Raw genomic sequence first — 21112 nt, 5'->3', positions numbered from 1 at the left:
AAAAATGACATTATGGCATACAGCTCATCCAAAAATCCTATATCAATACTGAGATAGCAATACTGAAGCATGTGTGCTTCAGTACGTTGACAAGCTATATGGAGATGCCGATTTTCCTTTTCCAGCAGTACTTGGCACCTGCCCACAGAGCCAAAACTACAGTACCAGTAATAGGTGTACTGACCATGGTATTTCTGTGCTTAACTGACCAGCAAATTGGCCGGACATGAACCCCACAGAGAATCTAGGTTTTTATTGTCAAGAATGAGCTGTTATCAGAGAAAACTTGGGCTTCCATAACACCTCAACAGTGCCACAGGCTTATCACCTCCATGCCACACCCCATTGATGAAATTATTTGTTAACATTTATGATCATGGAGGAAAATGAACTTTTCCATAATATTCCATTTTTAAGGAGGAATAAATATGCAATGCAGCACAGAGCATAATAACAACAATGGAATGGAATCAAAGTGAATCCTGCAAACCTTTTGAGTTTCCCGTATCGGATAGAGGAGAGAAGTTTCTCTTTCTCTGCTTCACTCCTGCATTGTTCATAGGCTGTGAGAAGACTGGACACACACACAGAGAGAGAGAGAGAATAAGTGATTACATGTACAATAAATCTGTGTAAATGTGCCTATTCTGTCTGTGTGCATCTCTTTTACATGACCAATAAATGCTTATGTACAGGTCAGGGAAACTGTCGTAAATGTGTCTTCTTTTGTTTTCCAACCGCTATAGTTGCAAATGTGAGCTCTCCACTGGAACAAGAAACTGTTCATGTGCTCATCCCTGCAAATACAAGAACGCTCCCCTCAAAACAGTCGCATAGTGTGAATCCCGGTTATTCCTGATCTTAATCTCAGTAAAACGGTGCCAAAATCCAACGCTTAGCCGCAGAAAAACTATGCCTAACCCTAAACTTATTTCTAACCTTATCCTCTGTAAAAACAAACGCTTTATAATAAACTAGAGAGGTCCCGTGGGGCCTCTACGGTGGTGCCCGTTGGGCACTGGCCAATTTGGAATGATGCAAGTTGGAAATGAATGCCCCACCCAGATATTATGTCTGTGTTGCTACTAATAGTATAACGCTTTACAAACACATCAACCAGCACTGGACCTATAATATCTATATAATTTATATCGCTCGTTGCGACACGGGGGAGTGCACGGAAACTGGTACCGAGAATTTGTGAGTCGCATCCCAGCGACCACAAGACAGTGGAGAAGCGCACGCATTTACATTGCTGTACGTTCAGAAGATTCAGAAGGTGAAAACACATTTAAGTATTGCAAATGCTGATGACAGCATATACGGTACAGTACTTCATTCACTGTGACCATGAGGATACACTCGCCCAGTGTATTACCTGTGTGGCGTTTGGTATAGTTCCAGTATAGCAGCAGCCTTGTCACCAGACAGACCACTGACCTGCATCAACTGTCTTGCAAACACCTCCGTCACTGTCTGGCACTGAGACACAAATATGAAGGGAAGGTTACACACAGGCACAAGCATGCACGTGTGCACAAAAACACTCACACTGGATGTCAGTGTGACAGCAGAAGTATTCATTTTGACAGAAACTTTTGATTTAGTTTGGTCTTAAAACATGTTATTTTATTTTCTCATGTTTGTTTGTACTGTATGTGTGTTTCTTTCTTTTGCTATCGTTTTCTTTGGATTTTGTTCAAAAATTAATAAAAATGTAAGTGACAAAAAAAAACATTTCAGATACAATATGACTACGGTAAAACTAAATATTGTTTTAGTTTTATTCAAGTTTACTCAAGTTTTATTCAAGTAAGATTTTAGTCGACTAAATCTACAGTTGATTTTGTCAACACAAATGTATTTTGATGGTGTCGTAATGGCTGATTTGATACTTGCTAAAAATAGCTACAAAGCTATATCTACAAGCTCACAGCGCAAGCTCACAACAGGTGAAATGAACACTGGACGCAGTACCTCTGCCAAACAAATTGTGTTTGTATAGAGATGCTCGGCCTAGCAGAATGCATCATGAAGGATTCAAACGGATGCTAGTACTGTCCCGGTATTTCACCCCTGCGCCACCTGCACCACCATTTATTTGCTATATTTGTTATAATGTATTTTGTTCATTACTTCATTTCCATGCGGCACGTGGAATAATGACGCTTCATGGTGAATCTCTAGATTCTGTACCACATCACGAATGCTGCAGAAAGAAAGTGGTCTTTTGTGTTCCACACATGGCGCTTTAAAGAAACGATAGCCAGCACTCCTTTCAGTTTATTACTAAAGCAGTAAAAGCACCCGGCAAGTTTGTTTCATATCGTTATTGTGACTGGTGTTTGTGCACGCATTTCTTCCGGTTTCGAAAGAAACATGACAAGAAGGTTTACAATTATGTACACGCCGTCGCACACACACCTTGTTCTTGAGCGACCCGAGGTTGAACTCGGCGAAGGAGATGAGGGAGGAGGAAGGGGTTTCTCTGGCCTCTTCTACCTCACTTCCTCCGTCCACCTCCAGCTCTCTGGAATGACAGAACAGGGTCTTGTTCTGGAGGAGAGGACATTAAGAAAGAGGACGAAAAGAGAGTGTTTGAATTGTATATCAGTTGATACTGTTGTGTGTGTGTGTGTGTGTGTGTGTGTGAGTGAAAGAGAGACAGTTACCTGGTACAGTTTGGTCAGGTATCGGGTCATGACAGTCAAGTAGGCTACAGACTCCTTCACATCCTGTACTCTCTTCACAAAGAAACCGTCCACCACCTAACACACATGCGCGCGCGCACACACACACACACACACACACACACACACATTTGAAATGTTTATTTATGTCCACATAATGAGAAGTACAGGAATACCTTGTTACTGTACAAAGGACATAAACACTGCCAGTGCAGTTTGACAGTGGGAGAGCAGCCAGTTACAACGTGCATGGACGGCAAAGCATCGTTACATACAGTACAGCTGACATGTCGGACACAGGGCAGCAGACATAAATCATGGATAAAGGAAACAACGCCTCCTCCAAATTGAGCGGCTTCCTATAATGGCTGAAACTGAGCAATACCTCGCTAACTGCTTGGCTCTCCTTTTGGAAAGGCCGGCCATTTGTAAGCCCCTCACAACCAACTTATGCACATGCCCTAGGCTGCCAAAGATAAAAACTAAAAGTTTACATCTGTAGCCTAGCTGTGAGATGGTCTGCATTAGCTGCTGATACTTCAGCACTTTGGTTAGAAAGGCTTCTTCCAGGCTATAGTCAAAGGTACAGCCGACCTCGAGAATGAACACCTCTCTATGGTTTTCATTTACAACAATGACATCAGGGGTGTTAGCTGAAATGTTAGAGAACACAGAATCATCATTACACAGGTTAAACATCCTCGGCTTCACAGTAGAATGCTTATAAAGCATAATGGAGGACCTGAAAATGGAAGAGATGTCTTTCGATATCAAATCCACTATTCTGTCATGCCTACATATGTAAAGGCCCCTGTAAACATGGCAACCATTTAAGATGTGGGACATGGTTTCAGCTATTTGTTCATGGCCATGATGGATACAGTGAGGAGCATGATTGCCTGGAAACCAGATGGAGAGATTAAGTTTAGAAGGTAGAACCTGTAATCTCGCTTTCAAAGTAAAAACAACAATGCACTCATCAATGGCAACATTTTTGAACACAGAGTGAGAGACAGAATGGTCCGCAGCAGGAAGACATGCAGTCTTTCCTTGTAATCTCAACTCAGTCCAATGTTGTCGCTGTCTTTGTTGTTGCGCCCATAGGAGGCGACATCTGGCATTAGTCAGTGGAAGTTGATGCTCCGTTCCACACACAGTCATAGTCGCTCTGACAGAGATACTGGGGTCAGATATAACATTCTCTGAGGCAGCCACCGCCTCAGAGTTAGACCCTACCCACTCCAGGGTAACGTCAGCCCAGCAGCACATGTCATTTAGGTCTGGCCAGTCCGACCACACACCAAAGCCAGGAGAGCGACTGTCCAGCTTTCCATTGGGTTTCCTCTTGAAGCCCAGGAAGCTAGAGTCCGAACCATTCGCTAGGGGGACCTTGCGTCTTTTTAGGTCCAAGAAAAGAGAAGAACGAGCAAGCCTTCTCACATACTGGTCATCACTGTTCAGCATATTCAACAGATGGGAGACACGCGAAGCAATATAAACCCATTCAAAATTGGGGACCCCCAGACCACCCTCACCTTTACTGTGGAATATAATGTCACGTGTTGTGTGTGTGTTTAGGCCAGTCCATTGTCTCACTAACTGTACAGTTTTGTCAGTCAACTCACGTAGTGACTTTCGTGGAACATGTACATTGGAGAATAGGTGTTGTACTTTGGCTAATGCAATTACTCTGACTGCCTCCAGCTTCATGATTAGTGGTAGGGGCGATGCATGGATTGAATCAAGTCTGCTGGAGTATTCAGAAATGATCTCCTCGACCTGATCTTTCCACTCACCTGCCACATTAAACTTGTGACCCAGGTATGTGTATGTCTGGTGACGCGAATAGACTGTTAGGGGTTTATTGCCAATTGTGAATGCAGGTATTGTATCTGTATTGGAGTGATACCAGCGGTTTCCCCCGCTCCGCCTCTCATAGAGAACTGCACATTTTGAGTCTTTGACCTCTAGTCCTGACCACTCCAAAAAGGAGTCGGTTCTGGAGAGCTGCGAGAGCATGCTGTTTATTTCAGCCGCATGATAGGATGCAACCTGAACATCGTCAGCATACCCCTTTACAGGGTTAGGGGAAATGGTGTTGGCGGGGGCACACATACAGAGCCACTTCAACCACTGGTTTAGTGCTAGCACAAAATTAACAGCACTCCACGGGCAGCCAGTCTTAACACCTACTCTGAGAGGGATGGGGTCTGTGAGCTGTTTACCACAGATGACCTGTATAAATGAACCACAGTACACATTTTTGACAATATCAACATAAACCTTGGGTAGATGGATTTCCTCAAGAGCAGCTATCATCACGTTATGTGCTAGGGTTCCAAATGCATCACGGAAGTCCAGAAATACTGCAAAGAATTCACTAGACCCATGCTTAAAATCATCAATACCTGTTTTGAGGCAAAACACATGTTCATTCATGCCTTGCCGATCGATGTAAGCCTTTTGCTTGGGAGATAGTATGTTCTCATCCACAAGCCACGGGAGAATTCGGCCAAGAATGCACTTCATAAACACCTTGTAGATGGTGGGTAAGAGGGAAATGTCTCTCCAGGTTGATGGATCGTCCGGTATATTGCCTTTTTTGGGGATCCTATAGATGAGAGCACCCTTCCATGATTCAGGGACACTCCTGTTCACCAAGCAGATATTAAAGATAGACGTTAAAATATCTGGCTGCGTAGCCCTGAGATGCTCGTATGAGACACCGTCCATGCCGCACGCACTGTTATTGGGTAGCGTGCGTAATACAGTCTCCACCTCAGCCTGCGTAAAACGCGTAACGTCGGGGGGATTTACCGGCTCCGAGGATGGTATGTCCGAGCGCCAGGGCGGTGGTGGAAGTGGGTCAGTAATTGACGTTTGCCCACGACATTTATTCTGATAATGTAATTGCACATGCTCACAATTATCAGGACAGGGAGGGGGCTCGGGGAATTCGCTGTTGTTCAGAATGATTTTGATTGCGTCAGATTGTTTGTGCTGCCATAGATATGACAGCTTGTCTCTGCTCACCTTCCTCCGCTGCTGTTGCCTCGTAGACGTCAGCGAGGGCTGCACTGTGTCCCGGAGAAAACGTAACTGCTCCTCGATCCAGCCAGTAGCCAGAGCCGGTGTCACGGCCTCCGGGAGCGGCTGCTTCGTTGGTAGCTTTTTTAGCACCCGCGCTACGTACTTCAGAAGGGGGAGGCCAAAGGGCTTTCCGCCGCCGCGGCTCTCAGTTGTGAATACTCCGTTGTTGAAAAATATTCCGATCAGGAGTTTTATCAGACGGATCCAGCTCCCAGGGTCTGCTGATGAAGCGTAGTGTTGTTTCACTTGCTGCTCGCTCACCAAACTGCTCCTGAAGGCCCTCTCTGATACCTGAAAGGCCAGCCACCGCTGCTCAGACAGGGGGTTCACCAGCTCACAGAACTCCGTAGATTCTAGCTCCACACCCAGCGGGGGACTCGGCGTTGGGTCGTGGGGTAGCCACTTTTGCCGGTACACTCTTCCACTCTGGAGTGCTTGTTTGTACGCAACTCTGACTGCAGAAACCAGACACATTGTCCAGACTGCTCTCCACAAAGTCATCTTGCACATAACTACATTAACGACGGCAGTTACGACGGGTGTGGTTGTTAATATTTCATAAAAACAACATTGGTGCTGTGCGGTGCTTCACCTCCGTGCTGCCACCTCGACACACACACACACACACACACACACACACACACAATGTTATCTTTTTAAGAGACTATCTCTTGTAAGTACACAATTAATTGCATAATGCGGACCCCACTTTGGGAACCACTGGCCTACAAGCCAGTTGGTATGAGATGCTATTTTTGTGGCAATAAAACCAGTTGAAAATATAATTAAATTCTAAATACTGTCTCTGCTATAATTTCTGGATTTGTAAATGGCTACAAAACCCTTTGTTTTATGTAGGCCTGCTTTTTGATTGAAGTAAAAAAAAAAATATTTATGAGAAGTTATTTTCATAACATCGTTAATTTTCATGTCTAGGAAAATGTCTAGTGTGTGTGTGTGTGTGTGTGTGTGTGAGTGAGTGTGTTGCCTCCACACATTCCATTCAATTGAGCCCTTTTGTTGTCTCTCACAGCTGAGGACCTCAAGTTTGCGACCAAAATGGTCGCTATTTCGAGCCCTGGTGTGTATGCATGTGTGTACCTGTGTGTTGATAATAGCTTGTTGTAAAGTGCTCTCCGGTATACTCAGGTGAGACGCTGCAGCGCCACACTCCTCCACTAGGTAGATGGGTTTATGTAGACCACACCTCTTCAGGCGAAACTGAGGATGGGAGAGAGAGAGACTTGCCATCATCAATTCACTACAATCATTGGAGAATAAACAAGCTGAGATAGGTAAAGTATATTCACATGCACTCTTTCACACACACGCACACACATACACTAGGGCCGGAAATCTCTAGGTACCTGGAGATCCGATTCCGATTCGATTATGAATCGATGCATCTTGATTCCAATACATGATTTATTTCCTCTTCACTGTGTAACTAAACAGTAAGTAACAGAGAGGCTAATTGTCGGTATCAGCCAGGGTGCCGGGAGTCTGTCCCCGTTTCAATGCGCTAGACCTCTGGGGGATGGAATGCCGAGGTGGAGTGCAACACCTAATATCAGCTCCCAGTACTTACCACACGACATACTGTACTACTCATACGCCGAGTTGGCGATGTCTGGGATCGGACACATGACCTTGTGGTCGAAAGGCGAGTGCTCTGCCGACTGAGCTAGCCGGACAACTCTTACATCCATACTCCATACTTCCAAACATTAAGAAGCTTTATTTAAAAAGAAAACATACAATTCTGCACCAACATACAAATAATAAAATATACGATTTTTGTGAATTAATTCATAATAATCCATGATGTCTGCATTGCGATTAATCTATGAATCTAACACACACACACACACACACACCTTCTGTTCTCTGAAGCGTCCATCGATGATGCTTCCACACAGGTCATCGATCCGCTTCCTCTCGATGATGTAATCAAGAACCAGCTCCCTGCTGGGGGGAGCACGCAGCTGGCCTGTGGACAGAGACACAAGCAAGGCCTCTCATTCAATGTTGACGTCGTCGACTGAAACTATGACGAAAAACGTTCGTCGAATACCTTTTTTTTTTTTTTCATTGACGAAAACCGAATAAAAGCTATAAATAAAAACTAAGCTATGATGACTAAATATACTGACAATTGTGTCAACAAATAAAAACTGGACAAAAATGTTAGGGAGGGACTAGTGGAGAAGAGATCCAGTATAGAACTAAAAGACATTTTATGCTTGGTTGCACTCTGAAAATAGCCGATCTACAAGCTCACAAGTCACAACGCGTCGCAGCGAGACCCATCATGGTTGGCTTGTAGATATTACCAATGCCATCTACCAATTTACAAAGTGTAAAATCAGGCATTACGAGTACGACGCCGTCAAGGCCCGCCAAAACACACTTTAGTCAACAAATTCAACTGTAGATTTAGTCGACTATATAAGATGACAAAAATATGACTAAAACTAAATTAAATTTTACTCAAGACTATGACTAAAACTAAATTTGCTGTCAACAACACTAAACGGGTGCATGCTTTTGGTTAGGTCAAAATGAAATGATCGGTATCGGATCGGGAGTAAAATAACGTGATCGGGACATCCCTAACTGCAACTGATTGATTTTCTTCATAATGACTACTTATGAGACAATTTACTGTGCATGAATATATCCAGGACCAACCGAAGGCAGACTACTTGGAATTGTTAGCACAAGAATAAAAGCAAGATCTCAATCGAGAGGCCAAACCAATGCACTGCAGTCAGAGTCTACATCATAAGTTTGATACTGTCGGCATCAAAGCAGAGATATTCAATTATTAAACAATGTGCCATTCCAATTGGAGACACTAGAGGGAAATGGTACGCAAAAAGTACAAATGTTCTGATCGCCGTTCGAGGTTTACTGGGGCTAGATCCCGCGAGAGTGAGTTGCCGGGACAGAGAAAGAAAGGTCAATATTAAAGTACATTTTCTCCCGATTGGTCTCATTGAAAAAATTACCTTTTAGTATGAAAATCTTGGGAAGATTGTGGGGCTAAAGAATGGTTCAGAAGCTGCGTTCACCAACGCCTGCTTCCAGTCTCGTAAAAAGGCGCCCACGTATACTTCACGCAGATACAGGAAGTTAACTGTAGATGGCATGTCTTTTGTTTTTGTCTTGGATTGAAGCTTGATTCCGTGTGCAATGTGTGCATGCGTTACCTGGTACAGGTGCGACCTTCTCCCGGGCCACCCACAGGAAGTCTCCGATGTTTAGCTTCCTGACGTCGAAGGTCACGCCGTTCTTCTGAAGCTCTTTGACCAAATCCTGTTTACAGTTGCCACTGCCGACACACACACACACACACACACACACACACACACACACACACACACACACACACACACACACACACACACACACACACACACACACACACACACACACACACACACACACACACACACACACACACACACACACACACACACACACACACACACACACACACACACACACACACACACACACACACACACACACACACACACACACACACAGAAACAGCCAAAAAGCCCATAGCTTTTGCTTGCATCATATTCAACACTGCTGTTGTATATGATGCTGTAGTTTTCCTAACCACCGCGGTAGTCACCTTATCACCTAAAGCTGGAGTATGAGTAGGCATTAAGACTATCCTAATGTCATAGTATACGAAAAACATTTCTCTCACCCAGTTGTTTCAATGAAGTCGACACAGAGGACGATGTCATATCTGCCGGGTAAGAGATATGCTGCATCCGGCCTCCTGGTCGTCGTCTCTGGAGCCCGGGGCCGTCCTGGGCAGCTCGGCCCAGCCACCTCACTCCGAAGCTGGGTGAAAGCACCAGGCCTCTCTGTGGGGCTACAGAAGTAATAGTGTGTGATCTACTTAAAGTCGACTCAAGTATAATTAGGAAGTAGGAAGGACACCTGCAATACTAGAGCCAATCTATTTTCCCCGTTGTTCAATTATTTATTTGTGCACCTTTTTAAGAATAGTTTGTTTTAGGTCTTTTTTTAAACACTCACCATAACATGTCCGCCATCTCCTCTTCCTCCTCTTCCTGTGTTAGGTCTACAACTTTTGCCCTGCCTCCTTCCTCCTTCTCGTCTCCCTGCTCCTCATCCTCTCCTGCATTCATCCCGTCCTCCTCCTCCTCTACACCCCTCCCTCTCTCCTGTCCAGCGTTGCATCCTGGTTCCCCATCGTCCAGTCGCTCTGCCAAAGCCATGCCCTGCTCTGTGAGAGAATACCTCAAAGAGAGAGAGAGAGAGAGGGGAAAGAGAGAGAGAGAGTATTATTCTTCTGCTTTATTTCATTGATATTATCAGAAATGGAAATGCAAACATTTTCGTGAACGGAAATGACGAACAGATGACAGCCTCCGGAAATGTTTAGTTTCAGACTCTATATACATGTAGCATTTGGAAGATAGTGGAATAATATTTGGCTATAAGAGAGTAGACTAGGGTTAGGTCATGTTTTGAAAACAGTAACATGTTTGTATGATGCCTACCTTGCAGGATTGTGAGTCTTCAGAACAAGATCCTTAAGAACCAGCGTGCTGACTGAAGACCAGGCTGTGTATTTACTACCTAAATCTGGCTGCAGAGAAAGAGAGAATAAGCCACGGGCATACATTTTTATACTTCACTAGGGAAGGAGGGTGTGTGCGACTGTGCGCATGTTTATATAAGTACTTGTATGCAAGTTGTGCGTGTATGTGTAACCCACTCACCACAGTGAATGACTTGTCACATAGATGCTGGGCCTCCGCTTGAAGTTCCAACTTCAACATATAGTCTTTATTACCTGGGATCTGGAGAGATGAGATGACAATAAATGACACTAAACAGTGAAAGTAGAACAGTGGCGTTAAGACTTTATGTTCAATCCACCAAATATCTAAGTCTAGTGTGTCACATAATGGTCGTGTGAAAGACAAGAAACTTGCTCACTTATTGCTGAGCTTTGTTCAATGGTGGTGCCGGTACCTTCTTCAGCAGAACATTTGTCCTCACCAGTATTATGTTTTGGTCATTCTGCAATATTAGTACATTTCTATATAACACTATATACACCAATAGCGCACCGAAGTCTGACATCAGTGCTGGGTTACAGAGTCATTTTTTTGATTAGAAAATCTTAGAATTGTGTGGATATGAAGCAAGTGGATTGGTATCATGACATCGGTAATCTATAGCGTATATGAATATTTTCCCAATACATTACACCTTTACAACATTATAAACAGTGTTTATCCATTCATTTGTACCAGACAGCTGATGTTAAATTACCTATTTTTCTATCTATATATTGTACATCATTCTCTACAGCATTGGGTCCAAAATTAGAAGTGTGGAGAGACAGAATGCGACCTTGAAGTCAAAGTCTGGAGCACTGCATTGTTCATCTCTGTGGAAAATGACGGGGTTTATTTATCTGTTGAACCCTGTATATGTATACAAATGTAAGCACTGAATCAATGTTAATTTTGACAGCTAATTTTGTGTGAGTACTTTGTCCACCAGTTACCATATTTAATTTTTTGGATGTGCTACCTTTTTTGATGTACAGTACACTGGATTTGGGTTTAGCACTCCACTGAAAACCATTGCTGATGCGCAACCTCTTTTTCTCATTTACTCACAATTCGCCTTGGAATCTTTTAAGTTCACTTATTTTCTCATACTTGGATGTCAGCCTCTACTACTACTAAGGGAAGGAACTTAAATGCATTTACCTATAAAATTATTTTAGTTCTACTGGATCTCTTCTCCACTAGCCCTCCCTAACATATTAGTCAATTTTTTATTTGTCAACATAGTCTTAGTTTTAGTCATCAATGATAGCTTAGCATTTTTTTTAGTTTTCGTAGTCGACAGCCAATTTTCATCACAGTCTCAGACTCAGTTGACGAAATCACCAGTGGAACAGGTGTACCTGGTTGTGTCTGTAATCACCAGTGGAACAGGTGTACCTGGTTGTGTCTGTAATCACCAGTGGAACAGGTGTACCTGGTTGTGTCTGTAATCACCAGTGGAACAGGTGTACCTGGTTGTGTCTGTAATCACCAGTGGAACAGGTGTACCTGGTTGTGTCTGTAATCACCAGTGGAACAGGTGTACCTGGTTGTGTCTGTAATCACCAGTGGAACAGGTGTACCTGGTTGTGTCTGTAGAGGGTGAGGAGGACTGCGTAGCCCCCAGACCTCTTCTGGGGAACATATTCCCTCTTCTTCCTGCTCCCAGCCCCTCCTCCGCCACCTTTCTCCTTCCCTCCATTCGACGGGGCATTCTTCTGCAACGATAAGACGCCAATTTAATTGGTTTTGGCATTAAACATTGGAACCTAATGAATAGAAACGACCATTCCAGTTTGTTGTCATTTTGGGGGCAATTGTATACTTTAAAAGGCTGAAATAGCTGATCTACAAGCTTAAAACACATGGAGGAAATCGAATGAAGCTTTAACATGGAGAAGGCCGAGCCATCTTATTTTTTGTATTATTATTATTACTTTATTTTTGTCACTTCGCTACTCAAGTGACAAAACAAACCCACAGAACGTAGTGAATGAGGCTGGAACCCAGGCTATCCTTTTTTCAGCAGCAGACCAAAATGAGCTGTGTAGTGTAGAATGCTGCACATTGTGCACAATACCTCAAAGTATACTGCAGTTACTGTAGTATAGCCGATCTACAAGCTCACAATGTGACGCATTGTGTTTGTAGAAAGCTTGTAAAAACACCCTCTGCATACATTTTGCATAAAACCCATTCCACAGCACATGTTTTGACTTAAGGCCAGTCCAGACCAAAGATTCACATTGCAACGACTTGCATCTTGAAAACAGAATCCTACAACTGTGGTTTGCAACTTTAGATCTGCTATTGTCAAATTGCTGAAGTGGTTAGTGTATGTTTTGTAATAATAATCTAAATCTACAAAGTAACTGGTACAGTAACTCAAGTTTTCAAATAAGCGTAGTGGAGTAAAAGTACAACATTTGGACCAAGATGAAGTGAAGTATAAGTATTGGAAAGAATACTCAAGGAAATCTCAAAAGTGTACTCTTTACTCAAGTACAGTATTTAATTAAATATACTTAGTTATATAATATACTTTCTACCACTACAAATATGACATAGCTGTACGCTGTCCATTCCATCCTCCAATTTGTCACTCCTTTTTGAACACACACACAGTTTACCTTTTTGTTCGGTTCCAGATTGTTGTTATTCTGTCCACCAGGAGGGGGAGCTCCTTTAGGGAGAGAGTGGATTGGAGCATCTGGTCCTACAGCAGAGGCAGAGGATGCAGGATGAGTACTAGTGCACACGTTTTATGGTGCATCCAATATTCCAGCAGTTTTCAACCAGTGGTCCTTGAAGGGGTTCCAGGTGATGGACAGTTATCAAAATGGACCCTTATCTTTAGTGTAAATTGAAACCAAATGGGCCCTTACAGGTCCATTTGGTTTCATTTTACGCTCTCAAGAGTTAAAATATTGTCAAACATCTGCATTACTCAAGTTAATGTACAAGAATTTTATGCAATTCATTAGAGAATGTAGAATAATTGTTATTTTGATCGGCGTTTGCCTGTTGTCTCTCCTATGGTGCCACATCAATACATGCCTGGGATTGTGGACACAATCTTATCCAACGAAAACAAAATACATTCTTTAGTTTAGGGTCTGAGAGCGTAAATCAGGCTAAATCATCAAATGCCCAATAAATAATGGGCCTTGATATGAAAAAGGTTGAAAACCACTGCTCTATTCATTTCCATCCCTCTCGTACCGTTCTCTCTGTAGTACTTCTGTAGTTTGTCATCCAATATTTTACAGATTCCGTCCCCAAAGTTCTGCAGGATCTTGGCCTCTCTTGCGTTCTGCAGCGGCAGAGGGTACCTCGTCAAGGAGCCAAGTGCCTGGCGAAGAGACAAAATTAACCCATTAAGACCTGAGGACCCCGTTTTCTGAAAAACCTATGTTTCTATATCAGTGGTGCTCAAACCTTTTCATGTCAAGGACGCCCAGAATTATCTGTATTTAGCCGTGGACGGTGGACCCCTATCTGAAAATATTTTGTTCTAGTAGGGACCAAAGATTTGAGTTTAAAACGTTCTCTGTTAATTGTTAAAGAATATATATTTTCAAAGATTTGCACACATGTTCACGATTTTTCAAAAATAGCAGATCTACAAGCTTGAGTAAGGTTTAATGTTTTAAGCCACTGTAGTTGGCTCCAGGTGCCACATTTTGAATGTAGTACTTTTCATGGACAAAATGAGAATCGTGTGAGAATCGTGATCTCAATTGTTGTGGAGGAAAATCAAGATTCACATTTGAGCAAGAATCGTGCAGCACTATAGTCCATGGCACCAAGCATTTACAGATGGGGGTCCGCAGCCAAATATACATGTCAACGCGGGGGTCCTCCTTGACATGAAAAACATGGAGGAACACTGTGTGCTAGGCGGGGACCGCATCAGAACATACTTTGTTATAGGTGTGCTGGGTCTTCAGTCCTTTCTCCCGGGCCTGGTCTCGCAGCTCGGTGACCCACTGTAGAAACAGGGGGTTCGGACACACCGGCAGGGCTCGCTTCCGACCCAACAGAACCCGTTCCGACGATGACATCACTTTGGTCCTCCTGCGAGACAACGGGTCAAAAAAGAAAACCCATCATAAGCAGGCGGTGACTGACGGCAACGAACTGCAATTGTGGTTCAGTGGTTAGGGGCCGTCACTATGAAGACATTTTGCATGACGACTAATTGTCGCGTAATAAATTGTGACTAATTTAACTAAAATTACATTTCTTTTTGGCTTTTAGGCTTTGATGTACACTGCAGATGTGACAGATAACCATACAAAATTACACATACTGTACAAGGATATGACTATACTTTATTTTTGAATCATTAATGGTGAAAATAGCAGATTTACAAGCTCACAACGAGCTTGTAGATCTGCTATGAGCCTATTTATATTGTGTTTTATATTGTGTTTTATGGCCCCTGTGGGCCTAAAACAAAGCACCCTGTGATGTCATGTGGGCCAATATACACAACAACATCATCATCATGACAACATGGAAACGATTATGACAATTGTATCGCAACAAATAGTTGCGATTAGGCGATGTAATAATTGTGACAGTGATTCTCAACGTGGGACCGCCAGGGGACGTTTCAGGGCTACCAATGTAATCAAAAAGGTCAACCAAAGAACAAGATTCCTGTACAGGATCTCCTCACTGGTCATCAAAAACACCTTGAAGACCCGAACAGGAGCCCTCGTACAAGGTTTCTTCGACTATGCATGCACCTCTTGGTACCACAGCACCTCAAAGGCCCTTAAAACAAGGCTCCAGACTTCCCAAAACAAACTAGTCAGGCTACTACTTGACCTAACTCCCAGAACCCACCTCACCCCTGCCTGCACTACTAGGATACCCATGTTGTACAGTAGTACCTGTCAAAATACTTCCTTAATGTCAATGAAGTCCACGATCACAACACCAGAGGGAGTTCCACAAACCACGTGCAACTCAGATTCAGCTCAAACAAGGGGTTAAATTAATTTAGCGCCTGTGCCACTAAAATGTGGAACGCCCTACCAACAGCCGTTAAGAAATGTGAATCACTAGCCTCCTTAAAAACCGCTCTCAAATAGCACTTACAGGTGGCTGCAATTCGAAACTGGCCCCTGTAAAAAAATGTTTAAGTTCCCCCCCTTAAAATTTCTATTTAGCAAAGATGTGTATATTTATGTCTTTAAATATTTTGATGAATAGAAAATGGAGGACCCAGATGAAAACAAGTGCTTTTTCTGGTTTAATCCTCGTAGCAGATTTTGTATTGACCTGTACTGTACCCATACTACAAACGGTTTCAAAAAAGTTCAATCAATCAATCCCCAGCTAAATGACCGATAGTTAGGAACCAAATGGACTCTGGTAACTCTGAGTCTGAGAGTGTACAAACTTTGGAGTTGTAAGTTGTATTCTGAATGTACTTGTGTGTACAAATCATCTCAACTTTCACAACAGAACTGCCACAGTGAGTCAGTGTGCTCATAGTGGGGTCCGGAGGAACGGATACGCCTGATTAGCCCTGGTCCATAAGCATTGGAGGGCTACACCTGACTGACCAACATGTACACAGTAATATTTTTAACTGAGTGCACTCAGTTAAAGATATTACCGAGCATTCGAGTGTAGATTAGTCTCCCAGACGGCCAGACAAGCGATATATTATATACCACAAGGCTTATGTTATTAATGTTCACGCTTGCCTGTACAAGTTGCACAGTGTGCAACTTCACTACACAACACAAACATGTCATGAGCCACAGTCAACAAGCTAAGGTTTAGCTCTCTCGCTAGCACTGGCCATCTACCACAATCTGATTCTGCTCTTTATGAAAGACTGCGCAAACAAACTCATATGTACAACAACGAAACAAACCCAGACTTAAAACAAAGTTGAAGTCATAATAGAGTCAAATTAAATGTGTATGTAAAATAAACATATACAACCGCTTGCCTTTCAATGGATGTAGCTCATTACTCTATGATGTAGCATTGTAGCTGCCGCCTTGAGTTCAAAAGTACAACTTCTGGTCTCAACAAAGAATTCCAGTCCAACAGTGGCACCTTGTGGCCAGGAGGGGAACAACCGCTACTGCTATTTCACTAATCCTTTTTTGCTGTTAGGCCTGCTATGTGTCTGTGAGTTGAAAATAAATTATGTTACCAAAATGCACAAACTGTAATTAAATGATGAAAGGTTCTAATAAATAAAATACACAAAATAGTGAAAATACACATATTAACTCTTTACTTTGAATCAAACCGTACTAACTGACTGTACTTTGTCCTGTAGACTACTTAGTTACTTTCCTCCACTGGGTAACACACAGCTGTTTCCCCCTCCAGTGTTTGCTGCTCCCAGACCGTTATTTCAGTGCCCCCCAGGCGAGTACCGTTAGAACTTATAGAATGTCTCGCTGGAAGGATCCCGCTGGATTCCATCAACAAGACTGGACAAAGACCTGGAATTTTACCTTAACACACACTGAGCCTCTACTCCCTTCTCCACCCACCACCATCTCTATCCCTCTCTCTGGAAATTGCCATAATTGCCTTTGAGTGACTCCCGGTTACAAATGAATTACAGAGGCTAAAATAAACAGAGAAAAACATATTTATTGTTAGAAAACCTAGCAGCCATTTTGGACTGAAAGTCTCCCTGAGACTTTGTATACAATCATAACAGTCTTCTCTATACACACACACACACACACACACACACACACACACACACACACACACACACACACACACACACACACAATCAAAACTCCATACATTTAATTAGAAGTGACACATATTGGAATGGGTATTGGACAGTATGCTTGGGCAAATCTCTGGCAAAAGCAGGTGTCAGGTGATGAGAAATAAGGATGTATACAAAATAAAAACATGAGGAAGAGAAATAAATTAATGGAAACAAAGTGCAGAAGAGGGCTCAAAGAACAGTAGAAAAACTCAGATAGGCTCATATACACAACTCTCACATCTAGGTTAACATACCGGTACATCCTAATAACCACACAGGGATTTTGGCCCTAGCTCAGAAAGGTACCAAAAGTATCAAAGTAGTCAAATTTTCCAGCCATCTCAACTTTTACAATAGAATAGGAACAAAAGTACCTGCCACCCCTCCACATGTGCTCATATTGGATAATCTTGCCTTCAGCAGGAATGTAAACTGGCAAATATGGAACAAAAATCTCTGATATGTGTATAAAGGAAGATAAGAGAAAGGCACTTTGAGATATCCACCTAATAACAAATGAGAGAAGGTGAAATTACAAAGAACATATTTACATAATACAAAATTCCCATATGCACAAAGGTTACAGAGCCAAAACAAAAACAATGGCAGCATGCTGCAAAAATATGTCAACTTCTCAAGAGTTGAATATAAAAAACCCAGCATAAATCTCTGACAGATACAGTAAGTAGTATATTTGACATTCTGTAGTGCTTTATCAGTTACCAACTAGACTCAGTAGTGTGAGAATCAATTCCATACAAACGTCCACTATTCAAAATGTCAAAACAACAACATATTACAGGCATGTGTTCACTCTCACCAATTTACCTAGGCATGAAACATAACAGTTGAACTCGATTTCCAAGTGGGGAATTTAATTAATTTCCCCAACTCTTGCACATATAGGCCTACTTCTGTTCAAATAAAGGAGTGCACAGCAGAGCATAGCCTACTGTGCAGCACTGACAAATAAAGAAAGTATATTCACACAAATAGTCCACTTTGCCAGTATAATGGTACAGAGTCATGTAAACATTACTGGCCTCTAAAGTTACTCTGTCTCACACAGTCAAGACTGTGACCCGTAATGTGCAAGAGATGAGCGAGTCTCCTTTGTGTCTCCATAGGGAACCATTGGTGGTCATCAAATTATTGGCTTAGGAATGAGATTTAAAAAAAAATCCATGAATTCAAGTTCAAAAAAGTCATTTTAGGGGCGAATTCTTCCCTTTATAGAATAGTAAAGCAACTGTATAAAGAAATAATAAAGCAATAATAAAGAGCTTTGAACATTGTAAAGTAGTCATATGTGCAACCTAGAGCAAGGCACTTAACGACTTTCAACCTGGCATTCCTTTTTTGGGGGCATTTCATTATAAGCGTAAATGTTCAAAAGTGTTCACAAACTGCCAGAAATCTTCAAAAAATTGTCGATCCTGCAAGCTAACGTGTCATGATGGGACACGTTGTGAGCTTGTAAATTGGATTTTGCTTATTTTATTACTCTTGGAATAGGGCCAGGTGGTTAACGAGCCACTCAGTGACCAATGGTAGAAGACTGTGTTCACGCCGTGCTGACTCCAGGCCTTCCCACAATGCGATGGCGAGTTTGGATGCTTTGAATCGTGCGACAGTGGTTGAGAATTGATTGGAAAACTGCATCCAGTCTCGCCAAAAGCAATGCGGATATAGAAGTGGATAGCAAATTAGCATTTAATAACATCTTACGCCTATATTTGACCCCCAGGAGGAAATTACTTTTCTGCATTTTACATTTTTAGTTGCTAATGTAAGAACAAAAACATAAAATAAAGCCGTTATATTCTTCCAAATAAAAGTACAGTACACCATGAACCCACACGGTATAATAGATTACAAAATACATTCTCCAGTGTATATATATATTACTCCCTTTAATGTTTCATAGAAGAAAATAAACTTCTCTCGCTATACAGAAAACCCTGTTGGAAATATTTACACAAAACACAATTACACGAAAATATAATTACCAGAAATAGAGGAACCCTATGTTCCGATTGTCAGGCATTTTCTACAGTGGAGTGACTACGAGTAATAATAATAATATCACATATAATCTCACGAATAATAAATCTCCAACTTGGCCGTAGTGTTTCCTATGAGGTATATGACAGTACATCATGTCCAACCATACATCCAATCCATCCATACTTTCTTGATGTATCCATCAATGCAGACACAAACACACACAAATATGTGTGCATGATACATTCATCAATCTTCTAGCACAGAGTCTATTTGACAGGCTTTTTTATTTAAAGTCTCGACTCCATCCATCCATCCATCCACATCCCTCCCTACTGTCCTCCAGAACCTGTCGTATCATCACTATCGTCACCCTGCGGTGATCCTGGCCCGGACCCTTCACCTCCCATCCCTCCTTCCTCTCCATCATCATCACCACCACCACCACCACCTCCTCTCTCTGCTCCCCTGCCTCCTCCTCCTCCTCCTCCTGTCTTCCTGGCGGTCTTCCCCTTGAGGAAGGGGCTGCCGGGGTGAAGGGTCTGCAGGTGGACCAGCAGCACGTCCTGGCTCGGGACGGTGTGGCCGCACTCCTCGCAGACGTAGAGCTTGTTGCGGCGCTCCTTGTAGGCGTACTTCTGCGTGACGCCGTGGATCTTCTTCATGTGCGACTCCAGCGAGCAGCGCTGGGTGAAGGCCTTGTCGCACAGACTGCACTTGTAGGGACGGACTCCTGTTAAACAGAGGAAAGGGGGGGGGGGTGTTGCTTTATTCCTCAAGCTTTTTCATATCAAGGATCCCCAAATCTATTATGTATTTGGCCACGGAACCCCATCTGAATATCCGTGTTTAAAATAGAATTCATATTCACTCGATATTTTTCAATTGTTTGTCAAAAATAGTAGATGTATAAAGCTCACAGAGCAGCACAAAGTGACACGCTGTGAGCTTGTACTAGATCTGGTATTTTTTTTATAGCCAATTAACATATAAATGGATAAAGTGGTAAAAATGATTTTGACGCTGAACATTTTGCTGGGGACCATACAATTACATGTAATTGCTTGGGATACATTACAATAAATCTTGTGTTCGATCATGCGCTGTCAGCTTTACCACCAGTACACTATGGGTGAGGATTTCTCTTGTTTGTTTGATATGAAATACAGAAACAATGAAGACGGGTCACTTTGAATACAAAGCGAGCAAAAACATGATACTTCACGTCACAGCAAGCAAATAACGCAGAAACATCAACCATCAACATCAATAAATCCGCAGAGCTTTATACCTACACAAAAAAAAACAAATTGTGAATTTTGGCAGCATGATAAAACTTCAGAATGAAGCTAACAGCCACAATTATTAACATGTGCTATTGTGCTTGTTTTTGTTTTGCAGGCAGCCATGTATTACAATTTCTCAAACTACTACATGATTGCTAAGTCTTATACAACAGAGGGTTGTAATGGCTGAATGTAATTTATTGTACATTTAATAGACACTATGTCTATTTGCTCAGACAATAATGACGTGAAATTGTCCATTCATTCATTTCGTTTGTGTAGGACAAACTTTGTGGACAGACACCAAAAGCTGGATATAGAAGGGGCTAGCGCCCCTCAAAAATCACACTTGTGTGAAGTGAGGGGTGCATACATCATCATACATCACATTCCGTGCTTAACCAATCAAATCATCACATTCCATTCTACAAACACGGCTCATACAAACACAGCTGTGCATAGGTAGCACTGCTCAAAAATACATTCAATTCAATGTAGTCATCTCGTTTATTTGAATGCTTCCAAAGAAGTAAATCCTTTGCATTTTGTTAATTTGCATTGAAATGTCTTTGCCTGATTGTCCCTGATATTTGGACAAGACTGACATAATCAGCATGATGTCATTAACATGACATCCGAGATCGACATGGCAGCCAC

General features: G+C 42.4%; 2 protein-coding genes across 3 annotated transcripts in view; both read right to left on the bottom strand.

Annotated features, from left to right (window-relative positions):
* The window catches only part of LOC308335477 (crossover junction endonuclease MUS81-like), a 40728-nt gene extending 26259 nt beyond the window's left edge, over nucleotides 1–14469 (bottom strand). The window contains exons 1-15 of one of the 2 annotated variants that reach the window (XM_080792527.1): nucleotides 14320–14469; nucleotides 13619–13748; nucleotides 13027–13112; nucleotides 11980–12114; nucleotides 10553–10633; nucleotides 10331–10419; nucleotides 9843–10067; nucleotides 9505–9675; nucleotides 8993–9114; nucleotides 7658–7770; nucleotides 6882–7001; nucleotides 2673–2768; nucleotides 2425–2556; nucleotides 1379–1482; nucleotides 491–574 (exon numbers count right to left, since the gene is read on the bottom strand). In XM_080792527.1, coding sequence (XP_080648653.1) covers nucleotides 491–574; nucleotides 1379–1482; nucleotides 2425–2556; nucleotides 2673–2768; nucleotides 6882–7001; nucleotides 7658–7770; nucleotides 8993–9114; nucleotides 9505–9675; nucleotides 9843–10067; nucleotides 10331–10419; nucleotides 10553–10633; nucleotides 11980–12114; nucleotides 13027–13112; nucleotides 13619–13748; nucleotides 14320–14460 — 1829 coding nt within the window. In that variant the 5' untranslated portion in view covers nucleotides 14461–14469. The remainder of the gene's footprint in view (nucleotides 1–490; nucleotides 575–1378; nucleotides 1483–2424; nucleotides 2557–2672; nucleotides 2769–6881; nucleotides 7002–7657; nucleotides 7771–8992; nucleotides 9115–9504; nucleotides 9676–9842; nucleotides 10068–10330; nucleotides 10420–10552; nucleotides 10634–11979; nucleotides 12115–13026; nucleotides 13113–13618; nucleotides 13749–14319) is intronic. The other variant, XM_080792528.1, reaches the window with a different exon arrangement.
* A 4017-nt stretch (nucleotides 14470–18486) lies between these two features.
* On the bottom strand, nucleotides 18487–21062 carry LOC308335211 (uncharacterized protein; the record flags this gene model as incomplete). The annotated part of the gene is made up of 2 exons (XM_080792223.1): nucleotides 18487–19902; nucleotides 21029–21062. 2 exons carry the CDS (start codon nucleotides 21060–21062, stop codon nucleotides 19502–19504), a joined length of 435 nt encoding a protein of 144 aa, XP_080648349.1. The 3' UTR covers nucleotides 18487–19501.
* Nucleotides 21063–21112: the final 50 nt, after the last annotated feature.

Source organism: Protomyctophum bolini, assembly GCF_963924005.1.
Source record: "Protomyctophum bolini genome assembly, chromosome: 20".
NCBI classification, from domain to species: Eukaryota; Metazoa; Chordata; class Actinopteri; order Myctophiformes; family Myctophidae; genus Protomyctophum; species Protomyctophum bolini.
The sequence above is the reverse complement of the archived record's forward strand: the minus strand, read 5'-3'. Positions and strand labels throughout refer to the sequence as shown.